General features: G+C 38.0%; 1 protein-coding gene across 4 annotated transcripts in view; it reads right to left on the reverse strand.

Annotated features, from left to right (window-relative positions):
• Window positions 1-21,445, reverse strand: part of PPP3CA (protein phosphatase 3 catalytic subunit alpha) — a 182,996-nt gene that overhangs the window by 41,657 nt on the left and 119,894 nt on the right. For all 4 annotated transcript variants that reach the window (XM_064651999.1, XM_064651997.1, XM_064651998.1 and 1 more), the window contains exons 3-5: window positions 10,738-10,862; window positions 1,715-1,826; window positions 299-444 (exon numbers count right to left, since the gene is read on the reverse strand). In XM_064651999.1, the coding sequence (XP_064508069.1) occupies window positions 299-444; window positions 1,715-1,826; window positions 10,738-10,862 (383 nt within the window). The remainder of the gene's footprint in view (window positions 1-298; window positions 445-1,714; window positions 1,827-10,737; window positions 10,863-21,445) is intronic.

A 21,445-nucleotide genomic window follows, 5' to 3' on the forward strand; every position in this document is an offset into this window, starting at 1 on the left:
CTCAGAACACAAGCGTACACACAAGCACAAACTTACTAAGCCTCACTTAGACAATTTGCTAGGCACTCACATGCAGAACTATTAAAAATGTGGCAGGACCTATTGAGAATGAAGCTCTTGACCATTTTAGAACAAATACTGATTACACTCATTGCAATCATATCTTTTAAGTATTTGAGGTTTTTCTAGACCTATTTTTATATCTTATCCAAGGAAGTGCAGAATTCCTAACAGGGCACAAGGAATCATTGGACGGTGTGCTTACATTGTGCTAATAGATAATACTGAAAAGACTTACTTTTCTAATGTCATCTAAGGTGTTGATCTCCGGAGACAAGCCACCATGTACACACAGGAATTGTTGGTTCATCAGAGCAGCCAAGGGAAGGCAGTCAAAGGCATCCATGCAGGCATCATATACACGTTCTGAATATTTGATTTTACCTTTTAAAGATTAAGATGGTATCAGAAAGTGCCATTAACATTTAAGAAGAAAAAAGAATATGCTTAATATCTCGATCTTGCTCTCACTACTCTATCTTGCACTGAGGACTGTACTCCAAGTTTACTTCATGCAAAAAACTGCAGGCAGTAAACAATTGTCATTCACCTCTGGAAAAATTCTTCATGCTCTGAGATGAAATTTATAATAAAAGCTCTGCCAAGTTTATTATAATTTTTCTAAAAATCTGTAAATAAACAATTTAATATACCATTATAGTCTGCCATGAAATCTGTACAGCAAGCCTTAAAACATCTGCTGAATGGTTATCATCTATTACATTATCACTCAGTATACTCTCTATGAAGTAGACAGAATTTTAGCCCAATCCCTTAAAATTAATTATCTACAGAAATGCCATTATTAAATGCATGAGGTGGTACACAGAAGCTGAAATGTTAATTTACCAATATGCATACTAAACTCAGTAAACCATGAAGCCTTTGAGCCAATTAACATTTCCTTTATCGCTGACATTAAAAACAAAACAAAGACTTGTGGCAATAGCTTTAGCTTACAGTGTCATAGGAAAAAAATAAAAGCTTCATTGTGCAGGTGAAGGTCTACACCTAATGAGCTTTTATGTGTCATTGTATCCTTTCTTGCAACACGGAAAGGAATTAATATAAAAAGAGCATACTGAAAAGTTTAAGCTAACTTACAGGGTAAATGTGAAAATGCCATACTTAAAGGAAAAAGAAAAAACAAAATAAATCTCCTTGCATTTTTTTCCTGCTGCAGACGAAGTGCAGTGAGATGCCACCTCCTTCCCTAGCGATCAGGGATCTGTCCCAGAGGTACCAGAGCTGCATGCCAGTAGGTTTTGCTGCCAGGCTACTGTGTGGGGCAGCAAAAAACAGCAGCACAGTTTGCCAAGAGCATCCAGGCCCAGATAGCCCCACAGCAGCCACAGGATGCTTCCCAGGCCAGGTTGACAAGCTGAAGTGTCTCGATACCTACTCAAGGAAACCCTCAAGTTTGTATCGATGGTCAGTCACCACCTGTTCTGTGAGGGTCTGACCCCTTCCTTTCCACACCACTGAGAGCTGACTGCCCTCTCAGGGAACACTAATTGCAATTTAAAATTAATGACAGTTAATATGAAAAGTACATGAAAAATTACTGATGGTGAAGCAGTATCAAATACTCATAAAACACAAAATTAAGTTGTTGAAAAAGGAGTTAAGAGGAAGAAGATTGAGGTAGACTTACATTCTTGCTTAAATGTGAAATACTCTGTTAAATGTCTACATTCATGATTCCCACGAAGTAAAAACAGTGTTTTTGGGTAAAGGATTTTCAAGGCCCACAAGTACAGCACACACTGTGAATCAGAAACAAGAAAGAAAAATAGAATTCATAATTAATAACTCAACAACTTATGTTCCCCTCCACCACAAAAAATAGCAGAAAAAAGAGTATTCTATGTGAAACATTTATTTTCAACCAATTAACTTTATTCTTCATACACTGCATGCAAGCATTTCTCTGCACTTCAATCTGGATTGGATGAAATCCATATCGGTATATTATGATAGTTTTACCATTTTGCTGAGTGTCACCTCCCTGGTCAGCTGTGCACTGCCTTCGGCAGCCCCAGCTCTCAAAACAGCAACTGGCTCTGCATCTCTAAAATGACGTGTGTGCTCTCCACCTGGAAGGTTAGGCAGAAACCTTCCGTGGAAACAATTTCACCGGAAGATCGGTGTTTCCTGGCTTAAGGAAAAGTTGCCTCAGAACAATTTAACCCATACTTCAGGAAATACCTCAGCTTCCAGTATTACAGAGTTTTTACATGAATGCTTGTTCATTTTTCACTTAACATTGTTCTGTACTTATAACTGGGGAAAAAAAAGCTCTTGCATTACATGCAGTTACTACAAAGCTCCTACTATAAATGTCTCTTTCCTGAAGATTTCTATTTGATATGACAATTCTTCTAGACATGTTTTTAAAGATTAAAAAAAAAAGAGAGGCTAAGCTCTGCTCAGACCTCTCTAAACCACCCAATTAAAACAGTTGTTTTGAAAACAAACCCACAGCTCCAAGAAAGCTGATGGAAATAAGATCCACTCATCCCATGAGATGAGTCCATCACCTGCAAGAACAGTGTACAGACCACAACGGCCTCACAAAAACAGGAGCTAGAAGACTGAAAAATTTTTCCTCCAAGCTTTTCCACGAACTGCAGAAATGTTGCACAAGAAATAAAAGGTGTCAAAAGACCCCCACTTTCATTTACAACTACTTCCTAACACTCCCCTCTGTTCTGTTTGGAAAAAAAAAAAAAATTTATTTAACTTAATAATCAATATTGGAAATTCAGAAGGTACCCTAACCACGGTTTCAGCTTAGAACAAAATCAGCATTGTTGTCAGTGTAATGCCTCTACATTAGACAGTGTGAATTCCCTTCTACAATTCAGAGTGTCTTGAAAAACAGAGTAATTACTTTAATCATCTCAACATGTAGATTTCAGCTCCCTTGTTTGTTACACAGTCCTCAACTTACAAAAACAAAAGAAAAGAAAAAAGGATGCAACGTTTTTATGTTTGTACTCACACTATCCATAGATAATCACACAGCAGTGGGATTTTATATTACTACTCTTTGTCTTGAATTTATTACATGTAAACATCTGAATGCTCTGTCTGTTCTTTCTCCGTAATTTCTGTTCTACTCAGAGGGTCTACAGCCAGGGGAAACCAGCAAAAACACATGCATCCTCCTCCCAGCTCATGCCAAGTCTTGCGCCTCTCAGGCGCTACTGCCACTGCAGGAAGTGAGATGTCAGAACGCCAGGTAGATCATGCTAATGTAATCCAGTGTGAAATTATGGTGTTAGGTCAAAGGAATCATCTGCTGTGGTCCATAAACATCCCAAAGTGTGTGCCTGGGGAAAGTTTTCTCTCCCTGTGTAACTCCAGTAGACTTGGTTTTGAGGGTTTTGCTCCAATGGGGAAGGAAACCTGCACTTCTCCACACCAATAGAGCAATTCTCTGTCTCTGATGGTGACTTGTTAATTCCTCCAAAAATTCCCAGAACCTTCCACTTCTTTGACCTTACTGGCTGATGCAAAAATTTGATGTAAATGCTATGAGACAGAAAGTTTAAAGTGACACCTCCATTTATGCAAAAAGAGTTCCAGCTTTTAAAGTTGTAGCTAAGTTACCTTAGAGCTTCTAATCCTGCCAAAGCACCTTTAGAAAAGCACAATGATTAGTGATTAGATGAAGTGACATATAAAAAAAAAAAGCTAGTTTACATTGCCCTCATAACTAAGTTTTTCATTTTCATAAAGCCTTGGCAAGATTAAAACAAGCACCAGGTACTTAAAATATCATCCAGATTTGGGAACCAGGGAAAATCAGGAAAGATAGAATTTTTATCTTTTTGACATTTTTGACTACCTTCTATGGATAGATCTCTACATTTGCTTATCATAGACTTATTTTTTCTTTTATTTCTATGCTTCCTTTGAAGTACTCATGAAAATCAGACTGAGAAGATAACAGAGAATCAATACAGTCCAGAAAGTTCTGTTTCCCTGTCACTATTCAAATACTGTAAGCTCACCATTTACATTTTGTGTTGTTTTCAGTAGTGCCATATCAAAGGCTTATTTTGTTTAAATAATTCCTTTAATTTTCCCCCTTTTCAGTAGTCCAGTGAACTGATGTTGTAATAGTAAACAAGAGCTAATTAGCAGATGGTTGGGTTTTTTTCCATGCAAACTAAACAGCAAATATGAGTGCAACAATTTTCATGGTTTTTCAACTTGCAGTCATCTACACACAAAAAATTTACGCCCAAACAACATATCATGAGCAAACATTCTGGTTTTAATTTTTTTTCTACTAGTGAATTGCTTATCATAATTCTTACTGAAGTCAAAAGATTTATGATAAATTGCCCTTGTCAAAAATCTGAGGTCACAGTCCTCAATTATTTGGTAATGCTGCTTCCCAGCAGTAAAATTTTAAAATCTCTTTTTTTTTTTTCCTCTTCAACTTTTTCATTAAGAACATACCATACATCACCTCTGCTGTAACTCAGTGCAAAATGTACAGCAGGGACCTTGTGATCTGGACATCTCTAAGGTATTTCTGGCCTGTTTCTTTCCATCCTATCAAAACAACTATATTTTGTAAAAAAAGTTACATCTCTTAATGCCAGCCCTCAAGCTGAATCACTGCTTACTTGTTTAGAGTCTTTCAGCTGTTGAAATAGCAGATATGTTAAATCTGTAGCAAAGAGGTAATCTGTCCACCTCCCAGCTCCTATAGTCAAGCTGTTTTCCTGCTGAGGTTCTGGTAGCCTCATCATCAGGAAAGAAAAGGTCTGTGCAGTTAAGCACTGTGTAAGCCAAAGGTACCTATTTTCAAAAAGGACTTGGGATTTAACTCCACTGTTGCATGTTGAATTTGAGCCTTTGCACAGTTTGACATCTCAGCCCGTCCTGAAAAGGAAAACCAAAAGCCCCAGAGCTCTTCCACACATCTCGAGTTATGTTTATCTCCTTAAAACAAGGAGCCTTGAGAAATCGTCACCACTGCCACTCAAATGCAACCACAGCACCACCTGTAACACAGTGCTTGCTTCTGGGTGCTCTTGCACTGGTCATGATAGGAAGAAAGAGATGCAGCTCATTCTTTTAGTTGTGTGGCTTTGTATGGGAAACAAAGAATGAACTCTCCCTCTGAATGACTGACAGCATTGGGCTTTCCCCAAGAGATGAATTAAGTGTGAATAAGGGTGAGGTAATTCGTACTCGAAAGGATAGTTTGACCCACACATTGCTAAGGCCTCTACTGATGCTCTGTGACCTGTCTAACAGTACACTGGCACAGCTCCTTCACTCTCTAAACACACATTTCATCTAAACACGAAAATTGTATTACTTTAAATGCACTGAAATAACGATACCATCACACTACCGAATACAGATGCAGCTTTCTAAAATGGCGTAACTATCCCAATGGAAACCAAGTACCTTTTTACACACATAACTGCATTCACACTACTGGTGTGACTATTTATTACAGCTATATTTCAGAGACAAATAAAGATACATTGCATCTGTAACCAGAATACTCACACAAGATGCAACTTATTGCCATTTCTGAACTATTATCCCTTGAGCACAGAGAAAGAAAATTCTGAACATTATTGAAAATAAAAAATGTATTATCTTCATTACAACTAGGGTTTCATTCTTTTTTCCCCACAACTTCCAGGGCATTTCATCCTGCTCTTTTATTAACCGGGTTTTTCTCTGTTTCTAAAACCAGTGCTCTTGTACATACAGGTTGCATATTTAAAAATTAAAAAGGCTAATGCTGTGGAAATAGACTTTGCGTGGAGGAACAGTGAATTCATTCCTCATGGTCAAGGTCTCAGCTGTTTCCAAAATGTTCAAGGATTTCATTCTGATAATTCAATTTCTGTTTATTTTTTTACAAACATCTGTTGAATATTCCCAAGCTACTTGGGGATCTCGTTTTGACCCATGCATGGTACTTTAGCACCTTCAGACTTCAATTATTGCATGACTCTCTCCTAGCTAGTCTCCTAGATGATTTTATTAGAAGTGATCATCTGCAAAACACTGCTACTCAGCTTATACACTTTTCTAATGTTTAGACCACATTACTCCCATTTCAGCCTTTAAAAGTACCTCAAAATATCAAAAAAAAATATCAAAAAAGAAGAATCTCTTTTAAACCAAAAAATGACTAGGAAATTATTTTTCTTAAATATCCCTCTCATTCTTATGGCTAGTACTTTCTAAACTGGCTTCTAACTCTCCTCTTCAGACCTCGTGCCTTGGCCCCAGTTGTTCTCTGAGAAGATGGGTCCCATGCAGAGATGCAAGCAGTGCAGGGGAAATCGTGCCATCCCATATTCTCTCCCTGCAGCCAAAAGGGGTTCTTGGTATGCTGGTAACTCACTCTGAGAACAGCTGGCACAGGACCAGGCAAGCTGTGAGGATGGCCCTGACACACAGATGTTCCCGTCTGGGAATCTAATATGTATAAAAATAATCTGAATTTACTGAATTAGTGAATATTCACAGCTCTGAGGAGCACCGCCATGCAAAAATATAAGATCTTAGAAGATGGAAATTCTTGCTACAGAGAAACATATTTGCTACTGGTATACAGAAGAAAAGGGCAACAAAATTTAGGATAATTAAAAGTCCAGGAAATTTCTTTGCTCTGAGAGAAGTGAGAACCTATTGACTTCACCAGTGAACTATTTCTGACCAGTCCAAAGTACATTAAATCAAGATATTTACTGGAAAAAATTAACACACTAAAGCAATGGAGGAAGCTGAAAGGTGTTTGTTCTTCCTAGAAAGTGCAGAGACTTGAGAGATAATAAACACGCAATTCCACCAGCATTAACTTCATCTGCAGTTTATTAATATGAATTTATTTATATGCAATTCTTTTCTTGAGAGAGACTAGTTAATAATTTCTAGCAGTTCACTGAGTTCAGAAGCATCTAAAGTACCAGATGCTTTTTCAATTGGTGGAAGGTCCAATGGTCAAATTCCAGACTCATGCCAAACCCCTCACTTTGTTCTTGCTGAAAATACCACAAAACTGGTTTCACCTCCTGGAATTTCAGTCTTTGCATTCTGGAAATGAAGATGTGCCCATGTTTTGAACCTAAAACATAACTCCAGTTTTGTTCATTTTGAACATTGGTTTAATTCTCCATATCTTAACTTTGCTCTGTCAAAAATTATGACTATGTACCTTATGATAATCAATTGACATTTAAGCCTGTATGTTGTTCTATGGGATTGAGAAAGAAAATAATTCCAAGAGTTCATTTACAGAATGTTATTAATACATTACAGTTGGTATTTACCCTAATTTTTCTAAGACTGTGATGAAAAACAGTCTGTATGTATACTCCTTCCTTACACTGAACAGCATTTACGTCTGCCTTTCAAAAGAGAGCTTTCAGACTCAGGTAGAGATTAGTCATTCTTCCTTACAACTCCTTCCTGCACAACCACTTATGCTCTAACTATTCTTTGGATTTAAAAATAGTCCTCTGTTTTGATCATTTAGGTTTTTACTCTCCATGACCATAAAACTTGTTTGAACGTGAGAACTGAGGGTTTTCTACTCTGGAGTAAAACCCCTGGCAGAGTGCAAGCACAACAGGAAAATGTTATCAGTTATACAACCAAGGAAACAAACACACCACATCAGATTGCAGAAATTTGTTATTTTAAGTGAAGAAATGCCCAGGCTTTCACAAAAGATCAAATGGAAAGAGAACATAGCTATGGGATAAAGATTCCATCTGTGCTGAGAGACCTCATCTCATTCTACCTACAATTTGACACTTTTTAATTTTACCTGTTGTAATTTCTTTATTAGTCTCTCATCCTGTGACTCCTTGCTTAGAACTTATTTCAAAGACACAAGCAACGAACCTAACTCCAGTTAAAATGGAGCACACATGTGAAGGACGGAGCCCTTGGATCAAAAGCTACACAGGGCAAGGACTGACATTTCTGCCAAGTTCCTTATACAAATACTTTTCTTTCCCTCTGTATTATCAAATGCCTTCCACCTACCTTATGCAATTTCTTCCTCTGTTCTTAAGGATAATAGCTTGCATTATGTAGTACCTTTCATCCAGAAGAATCACAAATGCTTTGCAGCCCACAGAGAAGGATTATCTCGCCCACTATCAGAACTCAGCTAGGTCTAAGCTCAATGGTGTCACTTTTACGCTAGGTATCACACGGCAATCAAGGGGAAATTTTTTTAAAGCTTACATTACTCGTGATTAGTACCTTGGATTAGCTATTTAATTCTTTTGGAAAGACCCCAGAACTGCAATAGTCTCATGTACACAGAAGAAAGGGGAGTCAACAGATCGATGGAAGAAAGATCGCTATGGTGTGGTAGAAATATGCATCAAGGCCAGGCTAAGGCTGTTTACCACCGTGACTTCTCCAGCACAAAGTACTGGCAAGAGCTGGTGCCTGATATATGTACTCAGGTCCCCCTTTCCACCAAAAGCATCCTTCCCCTCTAAATACCAAGCTGCATTCTTCACAACTTTCCTTTCCTTGTCACTACTTATTGTCCTGAGTTCATGCCTGCATGCACAGCTCTACATCCAAATACACTTATGAAACAGTGTCGTGGTTTGAACCTGCCTTTCCTTTCAAAGGCATTCTTTAATCAAGGTGACAGGTGGGGAAAATCAGTTATGTGACCAAAAAAAAAAAAAAAGATATTTGAGAACCTTACATAAAAAAGAAATAATATAAATGACAGCTGAGATATTTTTCGGCACTGGCAGAAGCCAGTAATGCTTCTAGTGAAAAAGTTGTGCTCCAGAATGGAAAAACTGAATTCAGAAAACAATTTGCTAAGTACATATGCACAGGTTGCTAAATGAAGAATTTTTAGGGGCATATTCCCTATGCATGAGCTTTTTTCTCTGTTTTATATGGCTTGCTATTGTCTTTAACTGGTAATAGCCCTGGAACAAATTTTGGTAGACTGTCAGACAAGTACTTGAAAGCCGAATCAAATCCATTGTTCTGTTATATTAAAGGCATATATACATAGAAATGAAGACAAAACTTTCCTCTTCTGGATACAACTTGACTCAGTTGAAGTCTACAGGAGATATGAATGAGGTTATCACAACTGAAAAATGGCAGTTCAAGACTGAGCTGCATGATGGTTTCAGTCTGTGAAGCTCCCTTCTCCACTCATTCCCAACCTTCCCCAAGTGATCCAGTATGGTAAACCAAAACAACAACTTAGCTCACAGTTCACTGTGGATCAGTTCTTAAGAAAATCATGAACTCAAGCTCAAAAAAATCATGATCAAAGTGCTGACTTCAGTATGAGTCTAAATCCTGACTATATTGATTTTTGGCAGGTGAGTGAAAAAACCTTGCAATTCTAAAGTTTTTAGAGCATTTGTACTTTGAATAGGATATTTCTATTTGCAAAATGTGCCAAAAGATCCTGTTAACATTTGAAATTAGTTTTAAAATTAACTAATAAAGCAGAAGTAGTTTTACTGTATTTTATTTTTAAGAAACTTCAAACTATTAATATAACACTGGCAAGATAACGCACTGATCCATTTTACACATTATAAACAACTTAGCTGCTTGGCATTATATATTTTTATATCAATATGGCAACAGTGTACTAAGACATAGTACATAGAATGAAACAGCAGTATATGTGTTCTCACATGATGCCATCTTATCTATCAGACACACAGACATGTATCATATGATCTATATTGCTTGAACTTTTCAGTGAAAGCAGTCAAGCTGTAGCTCAAAAGCTGCTGCAAGGGCTTCTGACTGACCGCTCAATGACTAGATCAAATATGACCTAGACAAACAAATCCAGATCAGGTTTTACTCAATAGTTGTGCACCTCGTCTGTCAGTCTGAAAAATCAAGCAGTAACACTGAACAGCAGAAAAGATCTAGTTTGTTTTATGAGCACTGGAACAAAGGATTTGTACTTGGTATTTGACTCACTTCTAGTCAAAGGTGGACAGGTTGGACAGGACACTGTTTCTTTCACTAGCCATCTAAAGATGATGTCATTTGACCTCTGTATTCTACAACCTGACGCTGGAGTCTGCACCAGGTCTCGGCACCACCAACTGGGCGCTCATGCATCACTTCTTCTCTGTGGATTCAAGTGCTGCATCAAAAGCCAGAGATCAAGCACTCCTTCATGCCCTATCGAAACAGAACTTATTCTCTTCAGCACAGCATGTTACGAGCTGCCCTTTTGTCCATTTACTTGCCATCCAGTCCTTCAATTTTTATAAAATTTCACATCAAGGAAACTCAGATCAAATAAACCCACCAGTCAAACTAAACTATGGGTTGTTCGTTTAGTTTTTCTTTTATGTCTCTTTTCTAATACCTCACATCTATTTGTCCTATTTAGCTTGTGCAAGTTTCAGAGTGACTTGTCTTCTCTGCTATATTTGGATGGCAGCTAGTTAGCACCAAGGTCCATTCTATGTCAGCTTTCCAGCACAGATATAGCGGGATTTGGCTGGATTCCAAGCAACCTTTATAAAAACACCACCAGCAAAATGAACTTGGTATTTACAAAGAGCCTCAGTATTCCTGAACTAGTTACGATGCTACATACACATAGTAGGCTGCAAGCAGTTTTGCAGTCAAAAACAGAAATTAGAAACTTACTTCAATGCTGAAGTACCCTCTGTCCACGTAGTCCCCAAGGAAGAGGTACCGCGTGTTGGCAGGAGAACCTCCCACTTCAAACAGTTTCATCAAGTCAAAGAACTGACCATGGATGTCTCCACAAACTAGAAGAGAAGAGGAGCAATATTTAGATCCATCATGCAAAGATCATCTTAGGCACACACATTCCAAAGTCACTGTGTTATAAGAAATGTGTTACTGCAATTTTGTGCATCATTCACTAGTTAAACAACTAGTGAGAACCAACAGAAGTGCTCAGCAGAAGCTGCTTTTCTATGAAGTACATCCATATATGTGCATGCAAAAGGCACATTATTAAAGGAGAGCCATCAGGTAAATCTAGCCTATAATTATTTTCACAGGTATCTGTCTGTTCCTCCTACTGCCAACCAGAGCACACAATACTGGCAATAGTAGTAAGACAAACCAAAGCTGCCCTGAAAGAGAGAACATGTTCAAGCAAGGTTACTCTTTCTTTTAACATTACTCTTCTATTTTTCCTAGTCTTAAACCTAGAGGAACCCCAACAGGCTTTCCATAAAATGCAAAGCATGCCTGTCCTGTGCATGCCACTGGTTAAACCGACACACTTCTGGTTTCTGTACAGAAAAACAGTCTGCTTGCTTTCCCAAAGCATGTCTTACACAAGAGGACACTGCTGTTTCATGTTTTAACCTCTACCCCTTTATTTAACCTCATATAATTGTGATTTGTTCTACTTCACTGCAGTAAAGTCAATCTAACAGGGAGCTTCCCTAGAAAGAGTAACCCCAATAAACGTGATAGACCAAACACAAGTGACACACAGCCCGGGCTAAGCAGGGATGCCTCTGTCTGTGCCTTAAGGGCAAGACCTTGGCTTGGTTATCTTGTGAAATTGCAAACTCCCTGGTGGGTGATTTCAAGCATCTGCAGGAGGGTAGGCAAGGCATTCGGAGAACCCCATGGAAGCCTAACCAAAAGTGCTGTGTCAAAACCTGCTTTGTTGTGCCTTGCTTTGTTTCTTCTACCCAAGAGAGTAGGAGAACTTCCCACACACATACCCTGTTTAGGGCCAAGCCTGGGACTTTTATGGCAGTGATTCTTAACAAAGAAGATGTTAACAGTTCTGACTTACTGAGGTCAGTTTAGACTGGTTTTCCCTTTAGTGACTCAAAAAAAAAATTTGATTTTCAAACTCTGAGGGTGATTATGAAGTAACTGAAGAAAACCAAGGACACAAGATAGCCTGGCAACAGCAGCCCAGCTTCAGTAGAATTCAGATGCTCTCTCTGATGTAATGGTCTTGTTCCATCACGGATAGGCAAACTTCACATTTTTCACGCGCCATGGAGAAACATGAAGTCACACCTCCATATAGATACAAAAGGACTATATACAACAGCTGTAACACCAAAACCAACAAACTCACAGTGCAAAAAGTGTCACATCTCAGTCCAGTGTCACATTATACTTTTTAACTCGTATCCCTTTTCTCTAAATGTATACACTAATAATAGCACCTATATAGTGTCATTCCATCAAAAAAAAATAAATACAAAACCAACCCCCATCCAAACCAAAATCAAGCAACCACCCACCCCCTGAACACAGAAAAATCCCACCGATGTCCCAATCACTCTTTCATGAATATTTATGTGAAATTGGTGATAGTATTCACGATTGCTTGCTAGCTGATCATTCTGCTGTGATAGTAACATGATATTTTCCCCATAAAATAGCATATTTTATCTTATCACCACTGTGCTACATTGTATGATCTTTTTCCAAGTTGACTCCCAACTGTGAGTTTCAGATGACAACTTTCATGCTAAAAGCCATCAACAGTTACAATTTCTACCTAAAAATAATATCTGCCATTAATTATGCAAAATAAATACTATTTAAATCCTTGAGTGGTATAACACCACCACTGTTTCTCTTAAAAAAAAAAAAAATCTGTATCCCAAAAGGAATTTTTCAATAACACTTTTATTTGAACACATTAATCTACCAAACTTCTTGACTGTACTCCTCTGCATGGACACTGTGGGAAGATTAAAAACACGTGTCGCATATTGATGGCCAGGCAATCTGCTCTCCTAACTTCCAGCAGAAAAGCTTTTAGTTATGTAACTGTACAGCTCTACCAATTATCGCCCGCCCCCATTTGCTCCAACTGCAAAAGCCTGAAGTTGAACAAGACTGAAAGATTTTTAAATGGATTTAACTTTTGTACTTTCACTTAAAGCACAAAGAAACTAGACTTTTTTTTTTTTTTGGTATGCAGATGTGTGAACAGGTAAATACATTGAGGCCTTTACAGAGAAACCAGAAAGCTTTCTCCAAGTAGCTGTATGTCCATGGATTTGTCACAAGTCAGAAAAGCAGTGAGCAAATCAGTGAAGAAGACAGAAATAAAAAGTGCAGAGCTCTGCAATCCCATGACTTGCAAAATTCTGAATTGGTCTTGAGAAGTGATACTAGATTGATATTCCAGGCACTTTGCACAGAGCAGCCTACTTCTTTTAAACTTGGCAGTAGATGCAGAAATGTATCCAGGAAAAAACAAACAAACAAACCCAACACCACAACAAAAAAAACTCAACCTGAGATGGAAAGCTGAAAAGCCCAGCCACCAAAGCCAACCTTGCCAATTGAAGTAGTTCCAAAAGAGAAGCATATAATCAGCAGGTAAAAGCAGTGGGAGGAAGATACTCAAAATTAAGAGTTAGCATTGAGATTCAATTTATTACGGTAAGATCTCAGAACTCCTACTGAAAATCTACAGTTACATACAGTTAATCCAATCAGTATTTTGCCTGGAATAGCATGGAATATCTTAAGGATTTCACACTTTCCAGGTCTGCACATATAAACTTGAAACATCCTTGCAGTGTAAAACTCACATTCTGATGAACAGCCTTATTTACAAGTAAATTAAAGGGTAATTTTGCCTGCATACAGTACTGTGCTCCATTTGTAGTTTGAAAGCAACTGTTTCTAATGCTATAGTTCTGTCACCTTTCTTTTCCAGTTCTAAATTCTTATGAACCTCAAATCTGGAAGATTTCCCTGGAAGGTGAATCCGATTCTTTATCTTTCATTAGGTGGGGACAGAAGAGATCCAGCATTATATTTCCATTCATTCCGAAACATCCACCAGCCAATAACTCTGTCATAGTCTTCCCATCTTGTGTTCACTAACAAAGAACCATGCAGCACTGTCCCAAGAGCCCATAGGAGAGGCTCCATATCCACTCCATGCTGCTTCTACAAAACTAAGTCCACTACCTTCCTCCTTCCTGCTAAAGAAAAACTTAAAAGCACACTAGTTATTATATAGTCAGGTTTACTCTTTTACAAGCATTGCCACTGGATCTGTCACTCTGGTCAATTTTGCCAGGCAAGTCCTATTTCTTTATACTTGCGCAGGCCCTTTTTTGGTACTGGAGCACTTGCTGTTGAACAACACATGCAAAGAGATACGAATGTTTTTTCATCAAATAACAACAAAATAATGCCCAGCACAGTGAAGCAGGAAATGCAATTCTTAATGAAGATCTCCAGGATCAACATATTATGGATTTAAACTATGGACGAAGGGAACATAAAACATGGTTTGTACGTGTGTGGGATGAACAGTAAAAGCCACTGTGTTTGTACAAAAAAACACACAAGAGGAGGACTTCACGTATTTTCCAGTATCACTAATTCCCTGAAAGTGACATCAAATCATAGCCTTTTTACACTCATCCATTTATGATAACAAAGTAATCTGACAGCAATTTTTTCTCCCCTAAAAAGACTGCTCTGCTTAATTTACCCAGAGCTTTTCAACTTCCTTTATTTTCTTAAATTGCTGCTGGTCAACAACAAAACAGCATTTCGACTTGCTTACTATTTTCAGGGATCAGTTCAGGCACCAAACTTGTTGCTCAAGAATTTGTCTATCTGAGCCTTCCAATAGCATACCTAACCTCTCAAGACAGCAAGCCCTAGAACTGCACAACACAGTCGTAAACCAATGTTTTAAGCTATTTAAAGCTGATGTCCTCATCTTCAACAAATTAACTGTTGGCAAAATCGGAAAGCTTAAGAAACACTGGTTATTTGTGGACTCCTTGGAAATTTATCCCAGTTGAGGAAGTTTTCAGGGAAGACATGGGCCCCACCACAAGATTCAACTTCACAGGACTGCCCCTGTAATTACTGAGAAATCACATTTCTAAGCAGCTTTTCCTACTTGTTATGATGACTACTTTGACCCACTAAACCATCTTAACCTATAGCACCAGAATATAAGTGTCTATAAAATACTATTTTATTTTAAAAATAGAAATTAGACATGGAAGAGAGACAGGAGAAATATTTTTGTCATCCTAGTACAAATTAAATTATGTTTCTGATGGCTTCATTGTGAGGATCTCTCTTTGATTTATGTCAAAGGAACAAGCAATATTGAAACAGGAACCACTGATTTCAAGTAGTACTAGTAGTAAAGGAAATCCAAAGCTTAGCAGTGGTTTTGCCAGTTATTTATAGATGATAAAGTGGTATAACAGTGATTTAGAGTGCAGTGTTTATTGGCATACATAAAACGTCTGTGAATGCTTTTCACCTACCTTCCTTCAGATAACTAAATGCCCTTCACTACACAGAGACTCAATCCAGAGATTATTCTGTGTGGTTTCCCACTCCAATTGGCTATTAAGAACAAAATTTATATTCACAGTACATTAAACACTGTCAATTCACAAATTTTCTATCTGCAACAGTTTGGATATGCTGCACTTATTTTCCCATTTATCATATACTTAATTGGCGCAACATTACAGTCTGATAGTAAAATACCATTACTGTTTCAAGTGAATTTCCATTCCATGTATCACAAGATTATACTCTCATCTTCAAATGCCATCAGGTATTAGGAGGAGATAGGCAACACTCTTTTCATCAGCTTCTGAAGCAACATCTGCAAACTCACACATGTATGACAATTAAAAACAATGAAGAAAAGACACCTTTTAAACCACTGTGTAGGGAATAATATCCATCACTTGACAACTTGTTCTTTACAATCACTGAGCTAGGGATGTTTTTGCACTGAGAACCAGGAGACTGTGCTTGAGCAAAGCAGCACATGATACTGAAAAACCTAAGGGAGAAAAACACCCTATTGAGTTACACTGCAGAATGCAGACTGCAAATCCCACAGAAGGTTGTTTTGTACAATGTTTTGGAAGTGTTTAGCTGCTTACCATTCCATTAGTGAGTAAACGCTTCCAAGAGCTTACTGCTTTTCAAGGACACCTGGTACTTACAAATCCTTACTGACTAAGGAATGAGTGGACAATGTAAACCTGGACGTGTCTGAGCTGACTTGTGAACAGTCCTTTGCACAGATCTACAAAGTAAGATGGTAAAGAGGCTGCATGCCCCAGTGAAAAGTATGTCCTAACCATTTCTCCAGGAAAGTAGTTTGAAGCAATGAAAACTTACAAAGGACTAAGTGAAGAAGTCAAGTGAGGACGAAGTACTTACAAGCAACAGTGGACACATAAAGGCAAAGCAAAAACACCTAGACCAACTTTTGTAGCTGAGTTGTCAAAGACTGGGCTTTCTTAGACAACTGATAAATCTGAGGGAAAACATCTGCAAGAGCTATATGCATGAAATTCTCAGGTTCTTCAAGAAAAACTACTGTATTGTTCCTGAAGGGCTAAACTGTTAACCAGGAGGCTCTTGTCTTCCTCAAAATTTAAGCACAATATAAGGGTGACATGTCTTTGATTATGCAGTCTTTCAGCTTGAATGAGCTTTGTTTCCAAGTGTGTTTCTGAGAAACATTATATATTGTCACAGCAATATGAAATGTTCAGAATACCACAGTTTTATTCCACACTGCTTTTTTTTGGGTTTTTTATTGCTAAAGAAAGAGCAATTTTCTTCCTTATTTTTTGGAGAACAAGAAGGAAGGAGAAGTACAAAATAAAAGAAGAAACTTCAGAAGTTTTTGTTTGTAGCTGCTCACTGAAGCGCTGCTCAAGACACAAACTCTCTGGTTAAGTTACATACATTGTTTCATCATCATACAGTTCCGTTCCTGTTTATATATGAGATGTTAAAGGAACTTGCAGACTTCATTACTTACTCAAAGTCAGAAGCATTTAGACAGCTCACTAGGTAACTTGTCCTAACAAAACTACAAGACTCAACATAATGGGCTTTCCTATGAATGTTTGTTATACTAGGTGTATTGAACAACACAGCTCTATTTCCAAAAGAAGCATGATCTCATTCATATTCATATCTGGTTACCTAACATGATTATAACAGGCTGTCATCTATCCTCTCCCTTCAATCACTGCACGCGAATTGATGAGTTTATACTACCAGAGCGAACTGGCGTTAAAAAAACTGTAATTACGTATTTTCATAAAGAGGCCTGTTTAACCGAAGATGAAACCATTAACCATAGAGGTACAGCAAAGGAAACAGCAAATGAACCATCAAGGCCACATTTGCTTGTGTTGTCTGGTTGTCAACTTTCCTTCTTTGTACAGAGGAAAAAAAAAAAAAACAAACTTGGAAAAAGCTTTTTTCTGGGTAACACACGAGGACACTATACTATGTTCTGCTCTGTCAACACTTGCAATTCTAGTGTCTGTAAAGATCACCCACGCTTACTCCTATTAGGAGTTAGTTTTCTCCCACCATTCCCTGAAGGCTAGAACAAATTAATGACACTTGATTTGAAGAGACAGAGTGAAAAAGAGAAGAAAAACATCACATCAGAAAAGACCTTCAGGACAATAGTCATTAATATTCTGTGGTGAAGCAAAAAAAAACCCTAGCCCGTGCAGCAGCAAGCCCTTCAAGTTGTTAAGCCTAGAAAAATATCTTCACCACAAAGTTTTTAAAAATAGCTCCACAATATTACTTTTTGTGTCACAATATTATTTGCAGTGTCTCTAAACCAAACAAAAACCAGGTACATAAGCCTAGCCGGCAGAGGAGTGCCTTTATGTATATAAGAAATATGAGAAGCAACTGTCTCAGGAAACAGGCTCTATCAAGTACTATAAAACCTACACTGGCAGAGAAAAATCCCTTCCCTCCATGCCCCTACCCCAGCTGAATTTTTCAGGAGAGTGTCCTGGGTGTCCCAGCAGCGAGGTGCTCAATGAAAACTTTTAATTCCAGGTCAAAGCCACATAAGAAAGTTGTAGTCGAAAGGGGATGGTAATCTAGTGAATATTTTGCAGATCTTTTTTCCAAGATCAGCAGGGATAGGTGCTTTCATCGCATATACCAGAAGATGCTGAATTAGGTCACAGAGGGAGCTAAAAAACGTGATAGGACTAAAACATCATTCATTCCCATACACATCAAAGAAACAACTGTCTCTTCCCCTGCCACCCTCCAAGGTCAGCACTGCCCCTGAGCATCCTCCATAGCAAATATAAAAGCAAGCATACTGTCATTATCTCCTGTTAATGCACCCTTAGCATCAGGGAGCAATGCATATTCCACAAATAACCCCATCAGAAGGATTACTTGTAAGGAAAGTGCTTCACTGGTGTTTGGATCAGGATTTCCAGATCATATCCTGAGATCAAGGTTATTTATAGCACTAGGAAAATTCTCTTATCCTCAGTTTTACAGATGTAAAAAACAAAAGGCCCAAGGAATTTTAATAGTTTATAAAGTCACAGGTTCAGTCAGCAGGAAGGCAGGGCTAGCCTGAGAGAGAACAATACATCCTCATATTGCTCCATACAATTCAACACACCAGAAGAAGACAACCCTTTCAGTGAGGAAGGAAGGTCCTGCACAAGAAGTGTTCAGGCACAGATTGTTTTTAAACACGATGTTCCAAATGAAATTTAGGGAAGGTGAAACAAGGTAAAATGAGAAAAGGGTTTTTGAAGAGGAAAAGCTCAAATAAAGCAATATTTTTTTTTTGTTAATGATTTATTTCAACATTTAGGATCAGGTTTCTTTACAATTAGTTTTTCTCTCAGCAGTGCAAATCCCAACCCCAGTAAAGTTAAAACAAAGGCACTGGTATTACAAGGACACAGTGATAGTTCTATAAAACCCAAAAAAACCTTTGATGGATAGTATCCTCGTTTGCTCTTCCATATGCTGAATTTTAGTATTACCCTCACAGACTGTAATCCAATTACCTTCCAAGCACCCAACAATTTACAAGATTTTAATGGTAGCAGTATTAGCATGTCAAGCTTCAGTATATGAATGCCTAGCACTAAAAACCCAACCACAAAAAACGTTCATGTTGGCTTGTAATATAGGTTTTCCATTTTCACCAGGGGATAACATTTGCTGTCACAGTTTCCTCATTTTGTGCCATCACTGCCCTGTTTTATGCTTCATCCCACCCCCACTAGTGATTTTATTAAGAATCAGAAGCAATACTCCATGACAAAGAGCATCCTCCTTCCTTCAGTGCAACAATTTGTCTTAGCAGCAGAAAACAAATATTTGCTCACCACAAACAAATGTATTTGTTCATTACCTTTGGATCTATAGCACACTGTCTCTATTTCCCAGAAAGAGAAGCTAAGGGAAAATAAAAACAGTATTTCTCAAATTCCTGTGCTCTTAATAAGCAACCAGCAGTATCAACATGGATACTTGTATGCACCCTGAGTTGGAAGAGCCAGCACAATTAGCTTCAAAGAAATTCAGTCAAATTCAGCATTTGAGTCTAAATTTGGAGCTGCAAGTGAAAAGAGCTAGCACTGAAGACCTACTGAGCTTTAACTTCAGCTTTTGCACCCCTGTATTTAAGGGGCTTGAGCTACTACTTTAACCTTTCTGTACTATGAGTATTCATGTGATAGTCTATGGGTGTAAGGTTATCAAGTAACATGCAAACGTGCCCAATTCTAGTTCAAGACACAGATGATGATTTTTTGAAATTATAGAATCCAAATTCCATAACCAAAGTCTTATAAAAATCTAATTCTTGGTAAAAATCGCTTAACCTTTGAGGAAAGTGCTTTCAGGCAGAAGTAATTTCTGTCCAAGTAAAAGCTCTTATGACAATTAGTTATAGGAACCAGTGCAAGGAAGAGTTGATCACATTAATTTCCTCTTGCTGAAAACATATACCTAAACATGATCTTCTGTAGGTGGTTAAATCCATATGCTGATCCTAAATCAACATGGATCATAGAATGGTTTGGGCTGAAACAAACTTCTATCACTCACTGATGATTATTAAAAGAAAACACAAAGAAGTCATGCTGATGAACTGAATATCCTTAATTATGTTTCTTTGTATAACCTTTTTGTTACAATACATAATGAGTGGATGAAAGTTAGAGAGGATTCTGGGAAGCACTAGGGGTGGCAGAAAAGCATACTTGGGCTAGCTCCTGCACTGTGCTCCTCAAGCAAACTAAGTCTCTCCCCGTATATTGACAACTGTTTTCCTAATGTCTGGGTGAGGGGCAAAAAACCCCAAAAAGTCTGAGGAGGGGAGGGACAGGAAAGAAGTATTACTTTGGCAGAAAGCCACCAACCACATCACATGCAGAAAGTTGTTCTGGGAGGTGAGTACTGCTATTCAGAAACAGAGATAAGAAGAGAAGGCCACTAGGTTGCAAAGAAAAAAATAGTGAAAAATGGAAAAAAATTCTATTACCCTGAATTGGCATTTATGGCACTCTTCTGGTCTGTAGTCTATCAGTAATCTCAAATATGACATCCTTTCAGGCTTCTAATATAGAGTTATCAGATAGACTTTTAATGATTATATACCAGACATTCCAAGGGGAGGTAAATAAGTGTTTAATACGTCACCAGTAAGTCTAACAAGATTTCACTGGCATTTGATTAGGTTAAATTTGATATGTGAATTAAGTATCTCCATCCAAGGACCTTCACCACCTTACATTTTGCATTTGCAGGATAAAGGTCTCTGCTGCTTGTATCAGCCTCAGCCAAACAGATCAGCCAAATGCCAATCATGCAATCAGAATATACATGGCCTGAAAACATCCCCAGCTACAGTTCCAGATGAGAAAAATAACCTCACAGACTTGGGACTTTAATAAAAAGTTGTATGTACAAATATCAAATAAACTTCTGAGTCAGCTTTTTGTATTGCAAGGACAAGATTTTCAGGAAGGTCAGAGGATCTAGCTACAGTGTTCATTAATTCTGATAGGAGCTGTGTGATTACTTCTTCCATAGCACTTCCCAGATTACCTGCTTTCAAGGAATATGGAACACCATAATCCTAGACATATACATAATCTAAATATGAAACAGTGTTTCTCTTAAGATACAGTACTTTAAATTATAATATCATCATGGCTAGGCTTCGCGAAGGAAGATTTGGGAAATTATAATGTACATGCATTTAAACGAGGCATTTATAATAAAGGAAGTATCTGAAAATACAATCCATTTCCTCTTAAAGCAACAACATGCTTGCTCTTCTTCAGATACTGGTGTATAAACTACTACGTGCAAGCATAATATTCCAGCTCTGTAAGGCATCATGCATTTAAGGAGAAGAGTACTGCTAAATTACTATTATTTACAGCGCAAAAAGGCAAATCTGTATTTTAGCAGGAGATGCTTATCCTTCAGAACCTTACTGGGCTAATATCAGCTGCACTTTGACAACACACTTGGATAACCAAAGACGTGCTCCTTATATTAGACCACA

This window comes from Pseudopipra pipra, chromosome 4, assembly GCF_036250125.1.
Source record: "Pseudopipra pipra isolate bDixPip1 chromosome 4, bDixPip1.hap1, whole genome shotgun sequence".
Taxonomy (NCBI): domain Eukaryota; kingdom Metazoa; phylum Chordata; class Aves; order Passeriformes; family Pipridae; genus Pseudopipra; species Pseudopipra pipra.